Below are 21,278 nucleotides of genomic sequence, written 5' to 3' on the forward strand. Positions count from 1 at the left end.
TCAGGGGGCTCAGGCGGAGGGTGCACGGAGCTCAGGGGGCTCAGGCGGAGGGTGCACGGAGCTCAGGGGGCTCAGGCGGAGGGTGCCCGGAGCTCAGTGCGCTCAGGCGGAGGGTGCCCGGAGCTCAGTGCGCTCAGGCGGAGGGTGCACGGAGCTCAGGGGGCTCAGGCGGAGGGTGCACGGAGAGCATTGTGCTCAGGCGGAGTGTGTACAGATCCAGGCACAGGGTGTACCGAAGACATCATTTATAGGTTCAGGCCACTAGCATTGGATATTGGATTGCAGAATACAGGATAACATGTCAGATCTACAATCATAGTGCAGGATGTTCTTGTTCAAATTGCAATTCACTATCAGATGACAAACAAAGGCAGCATATGAAGGTTTGTAGTAGAAACATGAGATATACGAGATTAAAAAAGCACAGGTTCAGATTACAAATAGACACCAATGGGAATAAGAGGTAGTCTAGTTAGATTCAGAATCAAGAAAGGAGAGTGTCCCTGTACGGTGTGTTGAGAGTTAAATAGGAGCTAGAGTCACTGTAGTATACAGAAACTTCACAGCCCCACTTGGTTTAATGTTACCAAACAGTAGTGTAATTGTAACCCCCTCCTCTCACCTCTGATACATCCGGTCCTGGGGGCAGGATCAATGGAACCTGTGAGCGGTATGCGCAGTATGCCGGTGGCTCTTCTCCTTCAGCCTGTCCGGTGTAGCTTTCAAGCCGCGTCCGCTGTTGGTACCTGTACTCCCTCGTCAGACGTTCCTGGAGGGAGGGGGGCGGGAACCACCTAACACTTCCCTGTGTATTTCCATGCGGTGATTGGTTGGAAGACGTCCTCTGCTCAAACGCTCACTCCTGATTGGAGGGAAATCGATCTCAGCCAATCCTCTTGCGAATAGGGGAAGCACGGCTGCAGGGTCTGTTCAGCAGTGTGGAAGTTAGGGATAGAACGAGGAGCAGTCTCCTCTCTCAGTGCTCACGCTGGTAGGTCACAGAAACAGCATAAAAGGGGAAGCGGAGCACTGAGTTAAATAAAAAGTTCACTTTATTGGAGCAATTTAAAAAAACGAAGAACTACAAGGAGATAAAGGGTGCTATTCCTTGCATAGGGTTCAGCTCAAACAGCTGCTGACATGTTTCGGCATTCCGCCGTTATCAAAGCAGCTTTGATAACGGCGGAATGCCGAAACATGTCAGCAGCTGTTTGAGCTGAACCCTATGCAAGGAATAGCACCCTTTATCTCCTTGTAGTTCTTCGTTTTTTTAAATTGCTCCAATAAAGTGAACTTTTTATTTAACTCAGTGCTCCGCTTCCCCTTTTATGCTAGTTAGATTCAGACTCAAAGTAAGTGCAGGAAGCACAAGTTAAAAAATAAAGCAACGTGTGTGCAAGGCAGGAGTGAACCTATCAATTGTGCATACAAGTAGGGGAATGCACATGTTGAGAAGGTCAGTAAGAAGTACTGGATACACCGGAATCAGCATTCCACACAGTGGTCCTTTTATGTAGAAGTCAGTTTGTAAGCATCAGACGTTAAATGCACATGTGCCAGGATGCTCTATTCCATATAACAAGTAAACGCCAATGGAGGCAGAAAGCACAGCTTTACACTGCAGGCAGGGGCAGGATGGGAGGGTGTAGGATTTGCAGGATCATGCCACAAGCGGTCAGTATGTAGTATGCAGAATCCAGAGGGTTGGATGTGACTCTACATGCTCAATAAGATGGGAGGGTGTAGGATTTGCAGGTTCATACCACGAGCAGTAGTATGTAGGATTCAGAGGGTCAGACGTTATGGAGGTGACGCTACATGCGCAATAAGATGGGACGGTGTAGGATTTGCAGGTTTATACCACAAGCAGTAAGTGTGTAGTATGCAGGATTCAGAAGGTCAGACGTTATGGAGGTGACGCTACATGCGCAATAAGATGGGAGGGTGTAGGTGCAGGTTCATACCACAAGCAGTAAGTGTGTAGTATGCAGGATTCAGAGGGTCAGACGTTATGGAGGTGACGCTACATGTGCAATAAGAGGGGAGGGTGTAGGATTTGCAGGTTCATACCACAAGCAGTAAGTGTGTAGTATGCAGGATTCAGAGGGTCAGACTGCAAGCAGTAAGTGTGTAGTATGCAGGATTCAGAGGGTCAGACTGCAAGCAGTAAGTGTGTAGTATGCAGGATTCAGAGGGTCAGATGATATTTAGGTGACGCTACATGCACAAAAAGAAGTGTTCACAGATTCAGATTTCCACTCTAGATAATTTCTTTTTCACTGCATAACTCATTTGATCTTGGCAGATCACTTTAGCATTCAGCTTCTATGATTTTACAGCTGGTTGGCTTACATTAGGTTTGAATTAAAAGAACACAGCACATCCCCTGCTTACACAATTATGGCACCACCAATTTTTGTACTTTACATTACAGCTTCCACAGGGAAATATTAAACCTATAACCGTGATTCCACAGCTATTTGTAGAGGCCTCAGTATGTCTTCAGTACAGGGATAAACACTGATGGACAGAAGCAGTGACTGCCCAGACACTAATCTATTCACATGATATCTTTGAAGTAAACATTACATTAGGCAGTGGCCATGTATGAAAGGTTTGAGGGCATGGTAAGTGGTGGTAGAAAAAATACCACAACAAATACCCACTCTCTACCAATATGGCAAGAGTTTGCCATCCATAATGGTAGAGCTTAAAGATACAAGTAGGTCTCAGACTGCTGTTTAAAGACCACTGGCATAGAATAAGCTAGAAAGCCTTGCATGTGCTCAAGCATTCTGCCAGTTTTTGTTTAGCTTTTATGTGGGTTAAAATCTGTAATGGAAAGTTTTTCTCTCTAGCGATCAAAAAGTCAGCAATAATTCTTCATTTGTTTATAACAATTATAGACGGTCTGAAAACTTCATGTTTAAGTTTAAAATAATGTCAATTAGTTGTGTCGTGTCAGCCTTTCCTTTAATACATATATAGAAACCCTTAAATCTCCAAAGCTCTTGAGAGCAGGTTTCCTCATTTACTGTAATTAGATGTCATTATTATAGCAAGACATTTTGTGGAAAAAAGTATTTTTTTCTAGTGCTGTGGTACCTAGTGTGTATGTGTCTATATGTATGTATGTATGTATGTTTGTGTATATATATATATATATATATATATATATATATATATATATATATATATAAAATATAATTTATTTTTATATTTTTGTTTTTGTTATTTTAATTTTTTCTTTTCTAAATATACATTTTTGTTCTTTAGTGTTTTGCCTTTTCAACGCTATTTTTCTTCCCTGCATTGTCTCTTTTCTAAGCAATATGTTATATGTGTTCATCAATAAATCACTGTGCCTGGGTATATTTTCTTCCATACCAGAAGATCCTGTTATCTGACACCTTGTTAGCTATTCTTTTCTTGTTTATAGAAGTTAATATGTAAATGATTGTTATTGTATACACTAGTGTTACCTGTTAATTGTACCATCTCATGTATGATGTTGTTAATGCATCATGTTAAAAGGACATTAAACATCTGGGTACAACTAAAGTAACATGGTTACTAATCACCATGCAATTGTTTTCCCTCCTGTACCTGTTATTTTAGCTCATTACAGAATCCAGTTGGTAAAGCTCTGCATTTTATAATGGCTGACACCATCTTGTAGCTTGTGTATTGTTGCATCATGTGATAGGAGCAGTGCACTTTCACAGATCTGTTTTTTGACAGCTGCACTTTGCACTTAAAGGGACATAATACTCATATGCTAAATCACTTGAAACTGATGCAGCTTAACTGTAAAAAGCTGACAGGAAAATATCACCTGAGCATCTCTATGTAAAAAAGGAAGATATTTTACCTCACAATCTCCTCAGCTCAGCAGATTAAGTTCTGTGTAAAAAGTTATATTTCAGCTGCTGCCCAGCTGCAGGTAAAACAGCAGCCAATCAGCATCAGCAGTGCTGAGTTCATAAACTCTTTTACTGTGATCTCATGAGATTTCACTTAACTCTCATGAGATTTTATAGTAAACTTCCTTAAACTGAATAGGGAAATAAGATGAGTGTGCACGAAAGCTCACTCTCTTAGCTGTCCCGGGACAGACATACTGATTTGCTGGTTAAAGTCCTTTACAATGGGATGTGGCTACTGGGGAATTTTTGAGGTAAAATATCTTTCTTTTTTACATAGAGATGTTCAGGTGATATTTTCTAGTCCGCTTTTCACAGCTATGCTGCATCAAGGGTTTCAACATTTGGGTATCATGGCCCTTTAAGTTTAGCTCACATAATAGAGAGTAGACGTTATATTTTTGCAATTTTTTTTTGCACAGCTTACACATTACATAAAAAATAATAAGCTCCAAGATGGCGGCTCCCAATGTAAAGATGCAGAGTTTCACTGACTGACAATTGTAAGGGGTTAAAATAAGAGAATTACTTTAAAAAAATTTGTAGGCACATGAGGGAAAAAAATGCATGGTGAGTAGTAACCGCTACTGTAGGTGTACTTCACAATTTAATGTCCCTTTAAGTGTAATGTTATTTCAGTTTAAATTTTCTCTCTTTGTATTCTTGTAAAAAAAAATATGGCGGGATGTGTTAACCATTTTGTTTGTTTTAGACACTATGTGAGTGCTCCCTGCAGACGCCTTATGACAGCCTGAAGCTGGGAATGCTTTCTGTTCTCTCCACTCTGTCAGAAAGTGTTGCCATCAAACAATATTTCAGTGGTCTTCCAGGTAAATCATGAAGTAATACGTTTAGTAAAAGCTAAAATAGCATTAATGTAAAGATAAAAACAATGTGAGGAGTTTATTTTCCCACAAATACTGAAGGCATTTTTGTTTCTTTGAAGTATCTAAGAGAGTTTTAAACACAGATCTAAAACGCAGGCCTAACAATGTTTAACCAAAATAAATGTTCTTCTAAACAGACTGAGACTCTACACAGTTTATATTCTGTTTTGTTTTTCTTATCCTCTTATTATTTTTTTTTGTTGCTTATTGTAAATATAATTAGCTGCTTGACGTGACACAGCTAGAACTGGTTTATTGCTTTCTTTTTTGTGAACAAAACATACATTAAAGGGACATGAAACCCCAAATTTTCCTTTCATAATTCAGATACATCATACAATTTTTTAAACAACTTTTCAATTTACTTCTACTATCTAATTTGCCTAATAATCTTGTTATTCTTTGATAAATGGAGCAGCAAAGCACTACTGGTAGTTAGCTGAAAGCCAATGAAAAGATGCATATATGTGTAGCCACCAATCAGCAGCTTCTGAGCCTTTATAGGTATACTTTTCAACAAAGGATACAAAAGAACTAAATAAATTAGATAATAGATATACATGGGAAAGTTATTTAAAATGACATGCTCTATCTGAATTTAAAAAAAAAAGGTGGGTTTAATGTCCTTTTAACCCCTTAGTGACCACAGCAGTTTTCAATTTTCTTACCGTTCGGGACCAGGGCTATTTTTACATTTCTGCGGTGTTTGTGTTTAGCTGTAATTTTCCTCTGACTCGTTTACTGTACCCACACATATTATATACTGTTTTTCTCCCCATTAAATGGACTTTCTAAAGATACTATTATTTTCATCATATCTTCTAATTTACTATAAAAAAATTATGAAATATGATTAATTGAAAAAAACACACTTTTTTTAACTTTGACCCCCAAAATCTGTTACACATCTACAACCACCAAAAAACACTCATGCTAAATGGTTTCTAAATTTTGGCCTGAGTTTAGAAATACCCAATGTTTACATGTTCTTTGTTTTCTTTGCAAGTTATAGGGCAATAAGTACAAGTAGCACTTTGCTATTTCCAAACCATTATTTTTCAAAATTAGCGATAGTTACATTGGAACACTGATATCTGTCAGGAATCCCTGAATAACCCTTCACATGCATATTTTTTTTTAAAGAAGACAACCTAAGGTTTTAAACTTAGGGTATTTTTACTCTTTTCATGCAACCATTTTACCACCAATCTATGCCAAAGTTTTTTTTAAAAAATAGCAATTTAAGAATACATGTACTGAGAACGTTAAGGGTTACTGCCAAAGAAAACCCCAATATGTGTTCAACAACATCTCCTGAGTACAGTGATACCATCATACCACCCATGAATAGGTTTGTTGGTTTCTCTGGGGGCTAAAAGGCCTTATGTTTAGGGGGCGCATTCCAGTTTTCCATGTCCTATTTGTGGCATTTTTGAAGCTGGCCAATGTAATTTACCTCTATTAAACCATATATTTTTGAAATGTAGACACCCTAGGGTATTTGAAAAGCTAGTATTTTAAAACTTTCCATGCACTAAGTCAACCACCAGTCTTTGTCAAACTTTTGGGTAGTCGTTTTTTTGTGTTATTTTTCACACACATTGTACTTTAGGCATAGATTTTCAACTCCTGTTATTTGTTACTGCCAAAGAACACCCCCAATATGTGTTCAGCAACATCTCCTAAATACAGTGATACCACCTATGCATAGGTTTGTTTGCTTGTTTGGGAGGTGCAATGCCAAACTTCTGACATGTGTTTGTGATTTTTTTTTCACATTTAACAAATCTTTTTTGCCTATCTTTTTGGGGGCCTTTTTACATACCCCAATTTATTTGCTTGCCATGAACGTGCATATATTTGAAAAGCTGACACCCCAATGTATTGTATATGGAGTGTTTTGATGCCTTTGATGCAACTGTTTTAGCCCAAAAAAATGGAGAAATGTATGTGGTGGTATTTTTTTATTTTTACACACGCATTGATTTTTGACTGTGATTAAGGAGAGCGTGTTGTAAGTTATTGCAAGAAAACACTCCAGGTTGTTTTCTGCAAAACCTCCTAAATATACCCATGCCCCCCCATGCATAGGTTTGCCAGGATTTTGGGAAGGTTTTGTTACAATTTTATGACTTGTAATTTTAGTTAAAAGTGAGAGTATTTCTTCTGATAGACCTATCTTTAGTTTTGGGCCTATTGCATACCCCAGTTTTATTTATTGACACACATTTGAAACGTTGACACCCCAAGGTATTGTATATGGAGTGCTTTGATGCATCCGTTTTAGCCATAAAGATTGGAGAAAGTGTATGGTGGTAATTTTTCAATTTTCATTTTTACACACACATTGCTTTTTGACTATGATTTAGGAGAGCCTGTTGTTTTCTGCAAGACCCCCTGAGTACACCCATGCATAGTTTTGACAGGGGTTTTGGTAAAATACAGCACCAATTTTAGAACTTATAAAAATTAGAACAGTGAAATTTAAAAATCTGGCACAGTAAAAGTAAAAACAAACAAACTCAGTAACAGTAAACGTAACCAACCCCCCCCCCAAAAAAAAGTCAAATGTAATTTTTTTTTTTAAATAATTACCATTGTGTGATTTGCTTTTTTGAACAACAAAAAAGCGTTGTGGGTTGCAATCTGCATTAAGTAAATTGCAACCTTTTTGTACCAGGGCGTTGTCTTAAAAGGACAGTCTACGATAGAATTGTTATTGTTTTAAAAGATAGATAATCCCTTTATTACCCATTCCCCAGTTTTGCATAACCAACAGTTTTATTAATATACTTTTTACCTCTGTGGTTACCTTGTATCTAGGAACCTTCTTCCAGCCCCCTGATCACATGACTGTGACTGTTTTATCTATTGTCTTAAATTTAACATTATTATTTTTTTTTTTTAAATGTTTTTATTGTACATACAGATAATACAGACGCAATGAATGTTTAAACAGAAATCAAGCCTTGCAAGGCTGTCTTATATCCCATAATATATTGCAAATAAGAGGGATGAATAATCAAAACAAACTTATACATGAACTTCAGAGATACTTAATTTCTTCCCTACTTATTCCCAACAACTTGCATTTGCATTCCTCTCTAATTTAATGCTGTTACAACCTAAATAGATCCTGCGTCTGCTTAAATTCTTTTAATCCAACAAACAAATAAACATAAAATACATTTAAGAAAAATAAGGAAAAATAAATAGAAAAAAAAAATTTAATTCTGCGCCCCTCCGTCTCCCTACCCACTCCGGCCCCCGTCCTCCCAGTCCATACCTAGCCTAGTCACAGCTAGGGAATACATTTCTAACAATCGCGTTAGTCAAAGTTTCTGAATTCCTTGGAAAATGACTGGATAAACGTTTTCCATTTACCAAGGAAACGTTTGAATTTGCGATTCGGAGTTAACTGATGTATCATATTGTTCTACTATCAATTGTCCCTTAATTTTATTAATACACTCTACCAAATTGGGGCATTTTTTGGCTTTCCAGTATTTCAATATTAATGATCTCCCTACTAGTATTACCGTATTCACAAATCTAAAATTTACTTGTGACTTGGGGGTTTGAAACATAAACAGAATATCATCTTTATCTAATTTAATCTCTTTCCTGTTAATTTTATTCAGCCAATAATTTTTAGCATTGTTTTGTGCTAAATCTTAAATAACCCCCTGTGCCTGTACACAGTGTTATCTATATGGCCCACGTGTACTTTCTGTCTCTTTGTGTTGAAAAGAGATTTAAAAAGCATGTGATAAGAGGCAGCCCTCAAAGGCTTAGAAATTGACATATGAGCCTACCTATGTTTAGTTTAAACTAAGAATACCAAGAGAAACAAGCAAATTTGATGATAAAAGTAAATTGGAAAGTTGATTAAAATTAAAAGTCCTATCTGAATAATGAAAGTTTAATTTATACTAGACTGTCCCTTTAAGGATAATTAGGTAGGGCTGCAGCAGCTGATCTGCCAGATCAACCCCACCCATATGCCGGTTATAAGCTTTGATGCACACTGTCTTCCTTGTGGTCTTAGCTCTGCCACGTACAGAGACCTCCACAGTCCTCTCATTGTGGATGGTGATAAGAAGGTACACATCCTTCTTGTCTCTGTACTTAAAGTGAAAGTACATTTTACCATATTGACTTTAGTTTTAATTGACTATAAACAAGTTCACGTCGCTAACTTTGTTATTTTTTTATTTTTTTACATTTTTGGAAATATTTATATAAATGCGATCTTACTCTGTGGTATGTTCCTTCCGCCCCCTCCCTTTCTTCCGGCTTCATCGTTCTTACTTTGATCAGCGGTCCCAACCACCACATACATAAGGAAGCATGCTCATACTCAAGTAATGTATGCGCAATCTTACGATCTCCGCTACGATAAATTCATTGTTTAGTATTTTAATGGAGATCGTACTAGCAGTGTGTCTGCATTGAGGGATTCCCCAAAGACTACAACGAGCAAAACTTATAATGTAAGCATAGTAGGGGATTCCCTTTGGTAATGCGCATTCGGCTTACATGAATGCGCTTTGAGACAAACAGACTTCAGAGTTAGCCGCATGCGCATTACAAGCCGGGGGCATATATTGAACTGATTTAGACGCCAATGGGGGACCCAATCAGTTCGATACGGCTGGATTCGTCGCCACAAAGGAAACATTTTTTTTACATGCAGCTGGAGGATCGCTGAGAGACTTGGGAAAACTTATTTTGAAAAGAAAAATTTAGAAAAGGCTGCAAATAAAATGATGAATTAAAATAACCTTTATGTTTAATATATATTTGAAATGTTAATAACGTATAGCCTGAGTTTACTTTCACTTTAACTGCCAACAGATCCTCTTGGCGCAGAGCTGAGGTCTCCCCCCTTCGTAGCCTGGTGCATCCAAGTTGTCCTGGGAAACCTGCACGGTTCTTTCGAATTATACTGCAAGCTACTGTATCAAAACAATACAGTAGCTTGAACAAAATTATCTAAATACAAGTGGTACCCTTTGTTCATCAGGGGTAATATCAGGTCCAAGACAATCTTGCCAGTGGTTCCCATATGTTCTGGGCAGCCTTGAGGGTCAAGGTGGATATCTTTTCCCTCGTACACCCGAAAGGCCTGAGTATACTCAGACTCGCTCTCACAGAGCTTATACACCTATACTCTATACCTAGAGCACTTGGAAGGAATATACTGCTTAAATCCGAGCCTTCCCTTATACTTCATCAGGAATTCATCCACACATATATTCCTTCCAGGTGTATAAGCCTCTGCAAACCTGGCAGCAAAGTGGGTAATCAGGGGGCGGATTTTATGCAGCCTGTCAAACTGGGGATGCTCCCTAGGGGGGCACAGGCTGTTGTCTCTGAAGTGCACTAAATGTAGAATCATTTCATACCTCTTCCTCAACATACACTGGAAGAAAATGGGGTTAGAGCAAATGGGGCTACTGCTCCAGTAGGAGCGAATGGAGGGTTTCTTTATGATGCCCATCAGCATAGTCAATGCACAGAATTTTTTAAATTCTGGCACATCGCTGGGGGCCCATTACTGCATTGTTAAATAAGTGTCAGTCTTTGCAGCACGGAACTGATGGGAATATAAATGGGCATATAAATTAGTTTGGGCGACAATGTTCCCCATACATCATCGCCCAGAAACACCTCCATAAACTGTTGGGGGCTAAGTCCTGCCACATCCACATTGATTGATTTGCAGTGAAGGGTGGAATATCTGGCCTCTGGTGATGAGGCGTTACCCACTCTTCACCAGCAATGCCAGCTGGAGCAACACGTCTCCTTCTGGCAGGGGGGCTAGCAGTCACAGATACATCACTATCAGTTGAAACTGTATCTAATGATGCATCTGAGCATATGGTAGGGTCAAAATTGGAGGCATACACTTTCTCAGCACTATATGCTCTCTGTGACATGATTTATTTTTATCTGTCACAGAATAACTAAATGGCTCTGAAAAGAGCCTTTGGGTCTCAAAAAAATTACTAAATTCTTTTTTAACCAAGTGCTGTTGTGCAAGAGCCAGTGATTTATAGTGATCACTGGCAAGCTAGGGGTTTACAAAAAATAATTAAAACTAGCTAAATGGCTCTGAAAAGAGCCTTTGGGTCTCACAAAAAATTACTAAAATATATTAATCCCCTAAAAAATGCACAGAGAGCAAAAAAAGAGTTGCTGTGCTAGTGCCAGTGATTTATAGTGATCACTGGCAAGCTAGGGGTTAATGGCTCTGAAATGAACCTTTTGTCTCACAATTTTTAACAAGTATATTAGCTAAATCTCTCTCTCTCTTTTTTTCTCTCTCTCTCTCTCTCTCTCTCGGAGAGGGAGGGACATCCACACTGGTCAGAGTCAATATTTACTAATATTGACCCCCAAGGCAGAACACTGTGTGATCTGCGTTCTTATTGCAGAAACTGAAGGGTCTCTGCAGAAAGAACGGCAGTGGCAGTTAAAACATTTTTTTTGCCTACACTTTTAATTTCTGCCTGCAGGTGTCACTGTTCTATCTCAATGGAAATATTTGCTTTGTTCCTCTCTTTTCAATTTCCTTCCACTTCCTAAATTCCAGTGTGGTAAAGGGTAAAAGCACATTGCAGAAAAGGTAAGTAAGGGCTTAACAAATGTATTCTAGGAGTGTAGGAGCAAAGCCAATAAGTGTGTGTATGTATGTGTATACATATATATATATATATATATATATATATATATATATATATATAGTGTGTGTGTGTATATATATCATCTGTTTTTCCTGGTGCGTTGAACACGGCACAGTATGCCGATTTGAGTTTTCTGCTTGTCCTGATGAAGGCTTCTATGTAAGCCGAAACGTCGACTTACGACTGTACTATGTTGTTGCTATGTACAGTAAATGATATTCTATTTGCTGTTATGCAAGTTGCACAAATCCTGAGAGTGCCCTCCTTTCCTTATCTCATATATATATAACACTTTTGGTCTGAAGACGGACTATATTATGTCCGAAAACGTTCACTAAATAAAAGTGACTGCTTAAGGATCCCTTGGAGTGCACTTGTTTCATATACTTGTTTAATCTGTTTGCTGCACCCAGGGCATTGGATTGCTTATTTGCTAGGAGTGCAATTCCCCTGTGACATATATATATATATATATATATATATATATATATTGTGTATATGTGTGTATATATGTGTATATATGTGTGTATATATATATATATATATATATATATATATATATATATATATATATATAAACAGGCAAAATAAACAAAACAAAATAGGCTTGCTCCACTGAGCACTTACTAACAAGTACAACTGTCTGCACTAAGTAGCTTTTCACAAAAGTAATATTGCATAGACCTTTCAAACTTTGTCCTTTAGAGATAATTCCTCTCAGTCTCTCAGGAGAGTGTTTGCAGTTTCCCTTTACTGCTGGCAAATCTACCTCTCAACCCCTGACTGGGGATTTTATTAGCACCTGCTGTCAATTACCACATGCAGGTGAGTAGCTAGCTTAGTCAGACAGAATTCCTGGACTGGACTTTTTGAAATAATGTGCTACCTGCAAACTGCGGGGTGGAGCACTGGCCCACCCTACTCTACAAATACTCCACCCCAGGGACCCAGAAATAAATCACATTTTCTCTATGTTGCAAACAAACATAACAATTCTCCCTGGAGTTGTCAGACCATACCCCACACTGCAGCACTTTTGAGGAATATAGACACCTTCCATTACTATGCCTTGGGTTCTGTCACACATCCTCCCCGCCAGCTCAGACCTAGTGGGGTGAGCGACCATGGCCAAAAGCGTATGCATACGTGAAAGGCCATCAGCATTACTCTGTTTACTTCCTGCCCTGTGTTCTACTGAGAAGAGAGAGGGTTGCAAACCAAGGAACCAGCGTGTAACTCTACTATTATTTTCCTTATTTTGACTCATCCATTTGAGAGGTGCATGATCAGTAACTAGTCTAAATTTTCTGACCAACAAATAATATTTGAGAGTTTCAACAGCCCATTTAATTGCTAGACACTCCTTTTCAACAATCGAATAGTTCTTTCCTCTAGGTTGAAGTTTCCGGCTCAGGTATAGTATTGGGTGCTCTTCACTTTGACTTTCCTGTAAAAAGCACTGCTCCAAGCCCTACATCAGAGGCATCCGTCTGTAGAACAAACTCCTTTGAAAAATCAGGGCTGACTAACACTGGTTGTCTACAGATGGCTTCCTTGAGATTTTGAAATGCCTGTTCAGCTTCAGAGGACCATTTCACTATTACTGGAGCTTTTGCTTTAGTGAGGTCAGTTAAAGGACCCGCTATAGTAGCAAAGTTGGAGATAAACCTTCTGTAGTAGCCAACAAGCCCAAGAAATGTTCTGACCTGTTTCTTTGTCATAGGTCGTGGCCAATTCCTTATGGCTTCAACTTTAGCAAGGTGTGGCTTCACTATTCCTCTTCCAATGGAATAGCCAAGATACTTGGCCTCCTCCAAGCCAATGGTACATTTACTCTGATTTGCTGTCAGACCGGCATTTCTTATGGAATTAAGGACAGCTTGCACTTTTGGCAAGTGAGACTCCCAATCTTCGCTATGTATGACCACGTCATCTAAGTAAGCTGCAGCATAATGAGCATGTGGCCTTAAGATCCGGTCCATCATTCTTTGAAATGTTGCTGGAGCACCATGTAGGCCTAAAGGTAACACCTTGTATTGGAAGAGCCCATCTGGAGTAGAGAAGGCAGTCTTTTTTTCCTTTGCCCGTCCTGTAAGCGGCACTTGCCAATAACCCTTGGTCAAATCCAATGTGGTAAGGTACCTGGCTCTCCCGAGTCTCTCCACAAGTTCATCAACCCTTGGCATGGGGTATGCATCAAACTTGGATATTGCATTCAGCTTCCGGTAATCATTACAAAACCTGATAGTGCCATCAGGCTTTGGTACAAGCACAATTGGGCTACTCCAGTCACTTTGGGATTCTTCAATTACCCCAAGGTCCAGCATTTTTTTTACTTCCAATTTGATTGCTTCCCTCTGGGCTTCAGGTATTCTATATGGCTTTAGATTGATCCTTTTTCCCGGTTCAGTGACAATGTCATGCTCTATTATTGTAGTTCTTCCTGGGACAGAGGAGAAACATCTTTATTTAATCTGATGAAGTTTTTTACCTCCCTCTTCTGGTGGATAGTCAAAGTTTCTGGGATATTGACTACGGGTTCATTCTCCTCCATTGTAGGGAGGTCTGCTGTTTTTATAGCCACAAGTGTTTCTCTTTCTTTCCACGGTTTAAGTAAATTCACATGGTAAATCTGTACCTCCTTTCGCCTCCAGGCTGTCTTACTTTGTAATTTACTTCCCCCACTCTGTCAATTACTTCATATGGCCCATGCCATGTTGCCAAAAATTTGTTCTCTACAGTGGGAACCAGGACTAGTACTCTGTCTCCTGAGTTAAACACACGAACCCTGGCATTTCTATTATAGCTGTTCTGCTGGTGCTGTTGGGCATTTTCCATGTGTTCTCTAACTATGGGCATAATGGCTGTCATCCGATCCTGCATCTGAGTTATATGTTCAATCACACTTCTGTGAGGGGTTGACTCCTGTTCCCAAGTCTCCTTAGCTATGTCTAGCAACCCTCTGGGGTGTCTTCCATACAAAAGTTCAAAGGGCGAAAACCCAGTAGAAGCTTAAGGGACCTCTCGGATGGAAAACATTAAATAAGGCAAAAGGAAATCCCAGTTTTTCCCATCTTTATCAATTACTTTTTTTGAGCATAGCCTTTAGTGTTTTATTAAATAGTTCTACCAGACCATCAGTTTGTGGGTGATATACGGATGTTTTCAGATGCTTTATATGAAGAAGATTACACAACTCCTTTGTAATTCTCAACATAAATGGAGTGCCTTGGTCTGTTAATATTTCTTTGGGAATCCCAACACGGCTGAACATTAACATTAACTCCTTAGCAATTGCTTTTGCTGAAGTAGTACGCATGGGTATTGCCTCAGGGTAACGTGTAGCATAGTCTACTATTACCAATATTTACTGGTGCCCCCTTGCAGACTTTACAAGAGGACCCACAAAATCCATACCAATGCGTTCAAATGGGACCTCAATTATGGGTAAGGGCACCAAGGGGCTACGGTTTGCTGTAAGAGGGGCAGTTAATTGGCATTCAAGACAAGAAGAACAATAATTTGTGATAGATGCCATTACACCTGGCCAATAAAAATTCTCTCTGGTTTTTTCAATCCCCAAGTGCCCCCCAAGTATGTGGCTATGTGCCAGGTTTAATACAGTGTGTCGATATGCCTGGGGTACCAACAGCTATTTGACAGACTCCTTTTTCCCAACTCTGTACAATAAATCATTTTCCACTTCAAAGTATGGATAGGTGAGCATTTTATCAGTATTAATGGGGGTGCCATTTCTTATGGAAATATAGTTTCTAGCCACAGCTAAAGTTGGATCCTCCCATTGTGCAGCCCTAAAGTTACTTGGGCTAACCTCTAGGTCAGTTATTTCTACATCAGGTTCAGATATATTAGATTGACCTGTATTATTCTGTTCAATATTACCTCCAACTAGGGTTTCCATAGGGGTTGAGCGTTTCCCTCTAGCAGGAGTTATTTTGTCTGTCATCCCCCAATAAATCAGAAAAGGGAAAGTCACAAACAGCGCCCTCTACTGAATCCGGTGAATTTTCCTCAGCAGCATCCCATAGATTCAAAAAATGGGGAAAATCTCTGCCTATTATCATTTCATGGACTAATTTATCCACTAAACCAACTCTAGGATTTATAGGGCCATTTTGAGTTTCAATAAGTACTTTAGCAGTTGGATACTTGTGTATGTCCCCATGGACACAAGCAATATCTAGGTTCTGGTAATTATCAATAGGAGTATTTCTCAACAGACCCCGGTCTATGAGCGTAACCATGCTACCAGAGTCCAGCAAAACTTTAATTTCATTTCCCTTCACCCTTACAGTGCACCAAGGGTGGCCATTTAAACAATAATTTTTGGTAATTACATATACTGAGCGAGAGTATAATGAATAATTGTCTCTCATATTGCCAACATTACATTCCATAGCAACATCATTCTCAGGGCAGTCCTTTGCAAAATGTCCATACTTTTTACACTGAAAACATTTAATATTAGCATTAGACAACATCTTTGAGGCTATTGTGGACCCTTCCTGCCTCACAAAACTCTTGTCCCTTGCTGTTAAAAACCCATCTGCTCCTCCCGATACCCCCTTTTCCCCGGAACAGTCTTACCCAATTTACTGGGACTCTGGATCTTCGGGGTTCTAGGTCTTTCCTGGTTGGGGATTTGTAGAAACTCTCCGGCAGTCAAATAGCGTTCCACCAGGGCAACTAGACCGTCAGCAGTTTTAGGTTCACTCTGGCTGACCCACCACCGCAGGGAAACAGGCAATCCTCGCAGGAACCGATCCATCACGAGCTGTTCCACAATGTGACTAGCTGAGTTGACCTCTGGCTGTAGCCATTTCCTGGCAAGATGTATCAAGTCAAACATATGTGACCGCACGGCTTTGTCTTGACTAAGTCCAGGAGTGAAATCGCTGGGCCCTCACTGCTGTCATTACTCCCAGGCTGGCCAAGATTTCTGTTTTTAGCTTTTTATAGTCACTGGCCTGCTCAGGCTCCAAATCATAATATGCCTTCTGAGGTTCTCCACTCAGAAATGGCGCAAGGAGACTAAGGAGACTTGCCCATTCAGACGCAGGCCACCCTTCTCTTTCGGCTGTCCTTTCAAAAGCCATCAGGTAAGCCTCCACATCATCTGTAGCCACCATCTTTTGCAAATAGTTACTCACTCTCAGAGTCTTAGAACGGTGTGGAATTTCTGCAGCACCAGCCCAGTCTTTCAGATAGGCCTTGAATCTCTTGCTGCATGGTACGTGTGATATTCTGCTGTTCCTCTCTTTGTGTTAATACCAGTTTTTGTAGCACTGCAATATTTTCTTGCTGGCTGCAGTAGCTTGCTGCTGTGTGGCAGTGGCCTGTTGCTGTGAGGCCGTAGCCTGTAGTAAAGCCTTTACAACTTCCTCCATTTTAAGTGTGGTATTGTTTCCTTAACAGACTATCAGTGTGTTGCCCGCATTCTCCACCATATGTGACCTGGGATCTTGGAAACACACAGTCCTCAAAGCTGGAAACACCACACAAGGTTGTAGCTTTATAAAATACAGTCTGTTTATTATCAGGTCTGGCAAAAACAGGCAAAATAAACAAAACAAAATAGGCTTTCTCCACTGAGCATTTACTAACAAGTACAACTGTCTGCACTAAGTAGCTTTTCACAAAAGTAATATTGCACAGACCTTTCAAACTTTGTCCTTTAGAGATAATTCCTCTCAGTCTCTCAGGAAAGTGTTTGCAGTTTCCCTTTACTGCTGGCAAATCTACCTCTCAACTAGGGTTGCCACCTCGGCCATGTTTTCCTGGACACTTATGAGTTACACATGCTGCAGGGCGTGCAGAGGGGAACATGCATTGTGCTGCTGGACACCATTATTCATGTTCCTCCCTGCTTACCCTGCAGCATGTGTAACTCATAAGTGTCCAGGAAAACATGGCCGTGGTGGCAACCCTATTCTCAACCCCTGACTGGGGATTTTATTAGCACCTACTGTCAATTACCACCACATGCAGGTGAGTAGCTAGCTGAGTCAGACAGAATTCCTGGACTGGACTTTTTGACATAATGTGCTGCCTGCAAACTATTTTCTCTATTTGACAAACAAACATAGCAATTCTCCCTGGGGTTGTCAGACCATACCCCGCACTGCAGAACTTTTGAGGGAATATAGACACTTTCCATTACTATGCCTGGGGTTCTGTCACACAATATATATATATATATATATATATATATATATATATATATATATATATATATATATATATATATATATATATACAGGTAGCCCCCAGTTTACGCCGGGGTTAGGTTCCAGAAGGAATGGTTGTAAATCAAAACCGTTGTAAATTGAAACCCAGTTTATAATGTAAGTCAATGGGAAGTGAGGGAGATAGGTTCCAGGCCCCTCTCAAAATTGACATAAGTAACACCAATACATTATTTTTAAAGCTTTGAAATGAAGACTTTAAATGTGAAACAGCATTATTAACCTAATAAAATAGATTGTATCATCATCAAACTAAGTTTAATAAACAAAAACATTTGCTAAACTGCGCCAAATAAAATTATCACACAAACACAGACTGTATCATCATCAATATAAGTTTAATGAACAAAAACAAAATAATCACACAACAGACTGTATCATCATCAAACTAAGTTTAATGAAGAAAAAAGTTTTTTTACTTGCATTTTTCTGCAGCTAAGGGAAGTGACTGCTAGATCTTGTTCTTTAAAAACGGCTCCATTGCTCAGGTCTGGTTATACACTGATTAATTTCAGCCTGCCTGTGTTTAATCACACAACAGACTGTATCATCATCAAACTAAGTTTAATGAACAAAAACATTTTTTACTTGCCTTTTTCTGCAAACAGTTCTCTGCATTGAGTCTGCAGCTAAGGGAAGTGGCTGCTAGATCTTGTTCCTTTGAAAGCTGATCCATTGATCATGTCTGGCTTGCTTTTCTTTGCATGTGTTTGCTGCTACACAAGCGGACAGCTCCACCTACTGGCTATTTTAATGTATGCATGTGCTAATGCTTTCAATAGCAGTCAATGCTTTTCAATAGCAAAAAAAAATAAAAAAAAATATATATATATATATATATGGTGTGTGTGTGTATATATGATGTGTATATGGTGTGTGTGCATATATATGGTGTGTGTGTGTGTGTGTGTGTGTGTGTGGTATGTGTATATGGTGCGTGAGTGTGGTATGTGTATTTGGTGTGTGTGTATTTGGTGTATACACAGGCTGTACATTAACCTGTCCTCATGCACACTAAGGGCAACAAACACAGCAACCCCAGCTTCTTAAAGACACTGCAGAAAAATTTTCACTAAAAAAGTCTCGTCGCAGAAAATGAAAAAAAGTTCTGCCTCTGGGAAATTGACATGATCAGACAAATGGGATATTTTATTATTAAAAATGTAATTATAGGGGTAAGCTCAGATTGGATGACCCTAGCCTGCCCCTATGATGAGGCACGCTAGGGCCACCCCCAGAAGCCCCATAATGCACTGGGCAGTGCAATTTTTTAAGCCTCATGGGGGAGGGGGGCTATATGGGGCTTTTTTATTATTATTATTTTTTTACTTATATCTTACGGAGTGCGTCGACCCACCAAGGCACTCAGCACACTGTCAGAGCATCAGAAGCCTGCCCAATGGCTTCCGATGCTCTGCCTGACTGCTGGGCTCCACGTGGAGCGAAACCAGAAGTGATCGCTCCGTGGGAGCTATCAAAACGGAGCCCGGCAGTCAGAAACAGTATTGCAGGATGCCTCAACATCGAGGCATCGCTGCAATACTGTTTGGGCGTCTGGAAGTGATCTCGATCACTTCCAGCGCTCAGATAACCACAGGACGTGTAAGGCACGCCCTTGGTACTTAAAGGGACACTGAACCCAATTTTTTTTCTTTCGTGATTCAGATAGAGCGTGCAATTTTAAGCAACTTTCTAATTTACACCCATTATCAATTTTGCTTCATTCTCTTGCTTTCTTCCACGGGTCATCATTACTTCTGGGATATTAACTCCTCCCCAACAGGAAGTGCAAGAGGATTCACCCAGCAGAGCTGCTATATAGCTCCTCCCCTCTACGTCACCTCCAGTCATTCTCTTGCACCCAACGAATAGATAGGATGTGTGAGAGGACTGTGGTGATTATACTTAGTTTCATACCTTCAATCAAAAGTTTGTTATTTTATAATAGCACCGGAGTGTGTTATTCCTTCTCTGGTAGAATTTGAAGAAGAATCTACCTGAGTTTTTTCTATGATTTTAGCCGGCGTAGTTAAGATCATATTGCTGTTTCTCGGCCATCTGAGGAGAGGTAAACTTCAGATCAGGGGACAGCGGGCAGATTAATCTGCAAAGAGGTATGTAGCAGCTTACTATTTTCTGACAATGGAATTGATGAGAAAAATCTGCCATACCGATATAATGTAAACTCAGCCTTAAATGCAGTAGCAGCAACTGGTATCAGGCTGTCATGTATGTATATTTTACACTTCAGTATTCTGGGGAATGGCACTTCACTGGAATTATACTGTATACATAAGACTTTAGCCTAATTTGCAGGGACTTGCAACAGGCTTTTTAATAACACTTAATTTATTTAATGTTAAACGTTTTTTTGCTGGCATGTAAAATCGTTTAATTTTCTGAGGTACTGGGTGAAAAAATGTTTTGGGCACTATTTTTTTCCACTTGGCAGTCGTTTTATTTAATTTAAGACAGTTTACTGATCTCTCTCACTGTTGTGTGTGTGAGGGGGAGGGGCCTTTTTTGGCGCTTTTGCTACGCATCAAAAAATTCAGTCAGAAGTTTATTGTCTTCCCTGCATGATCCGGTTCATCTCTACAGAACTCAAGGGTCTTCAAAACTTATTTTGAGGGAGGTAATCACTCACAGCAGAGCTGTGAGATTGTAGTTGACTGTGATAAAAAACGTTTATTTCTGTATTGTTTTTTTTTTGCTATCAGGGTTAGTTATCCTTTGCTAATGGGAGCAATCCTTTGCTAAAATTGTGTTTTTTCAAAGATTTGATGCTATAACTTCTCAGTTTATTAATTTTCAACTGTCATAACTTTTTCTGTGCTTATTATAGGCACAGTACGTTTTCATATTATAGTAAATTACTTGAAAAGTATTTGCAAGTTGCTAGTTTATTTGCTAGTGTGTTAAACATGTCTGATTCAGAGGAAGATATCTGTGCTATATGTGCTAAAGCCAAAGTGGAGCCCAATAGAAATTTATGTACTAACTGCATTGATGCTACTTTAAATAAAAGTCAATCTGTACAAATTGAACATATTTCACCAAACAACGAGGGGAGAGTTATGCCGACTAACTCGCCTCACGTGTCAGTACCTGCATCTCCCGCTCGGGAGGTGCGTGATATTGTAGCGCCGAGTACATCTGGGCGGCCATTACAAATCACATTACAGGATATGGCTACTGTTATGACTGAAGTTTTGGCTAAATTACCAGAACTAAGAGGTAAGCGTGATCACTCTGGGGTGAGAACAGAGTGCGCTGATAATATTAGGGCCATGTCAGACACTGCGTCACAATTTGCAGAACATGAGGACGGAGAGCTTCATTCTGCGGGTGACGGTTCTGATCCAAACAAACTGGATTCAGACATTTCAAATTTTAAATTTAAGCTGGAAAACCTCCGTGTATTACTAGGGGAGGTGTTAGCGGTTCTGAATGATTGTAACACAGTTGCAATACCAGAGAAAATGTGTAGGTTGGATAAATATTTTGCGGTAC

General features: G+C 39.6%; 1 protein-coding gene across 1 annotated transcript in view; it reads left to right on the forward strand.

Annotated features, from left to right (window-relative positions):
* Positions 1-21,278, forward strand: part of INTS7 (integrator complex subunit 7) — a 214,713-nt gene that overhangs the window by 25,717 nt on the left and 167,718 nt on the right. Inside the window, exon 8 of the mRNA XM_053712433.1 lies at positions 4,636-4,753. Within this exon, the coding sequence (XP_053568408.1) occupies positions 4,636-4,753 (118 nt within the window). The remainder of the gene's footprint in view (positions 1-4,635; positions 4,754-21,278) is intronic.

Source organism: Bombina bombina, chromosome 4, assembly GCF_027579735.1.
Source record: "Bombina bombina isolate aBomBom1 chromosome 4, aBomBom1.pri, whole genome shotgun sequence".
In the NCBI taxonomy this organism is placed as follows: Eukaryota; Metazoa; Chordata; class Amphibia; order Anura; family Bombinatoridae; genus Bombina; species Bombina bombina.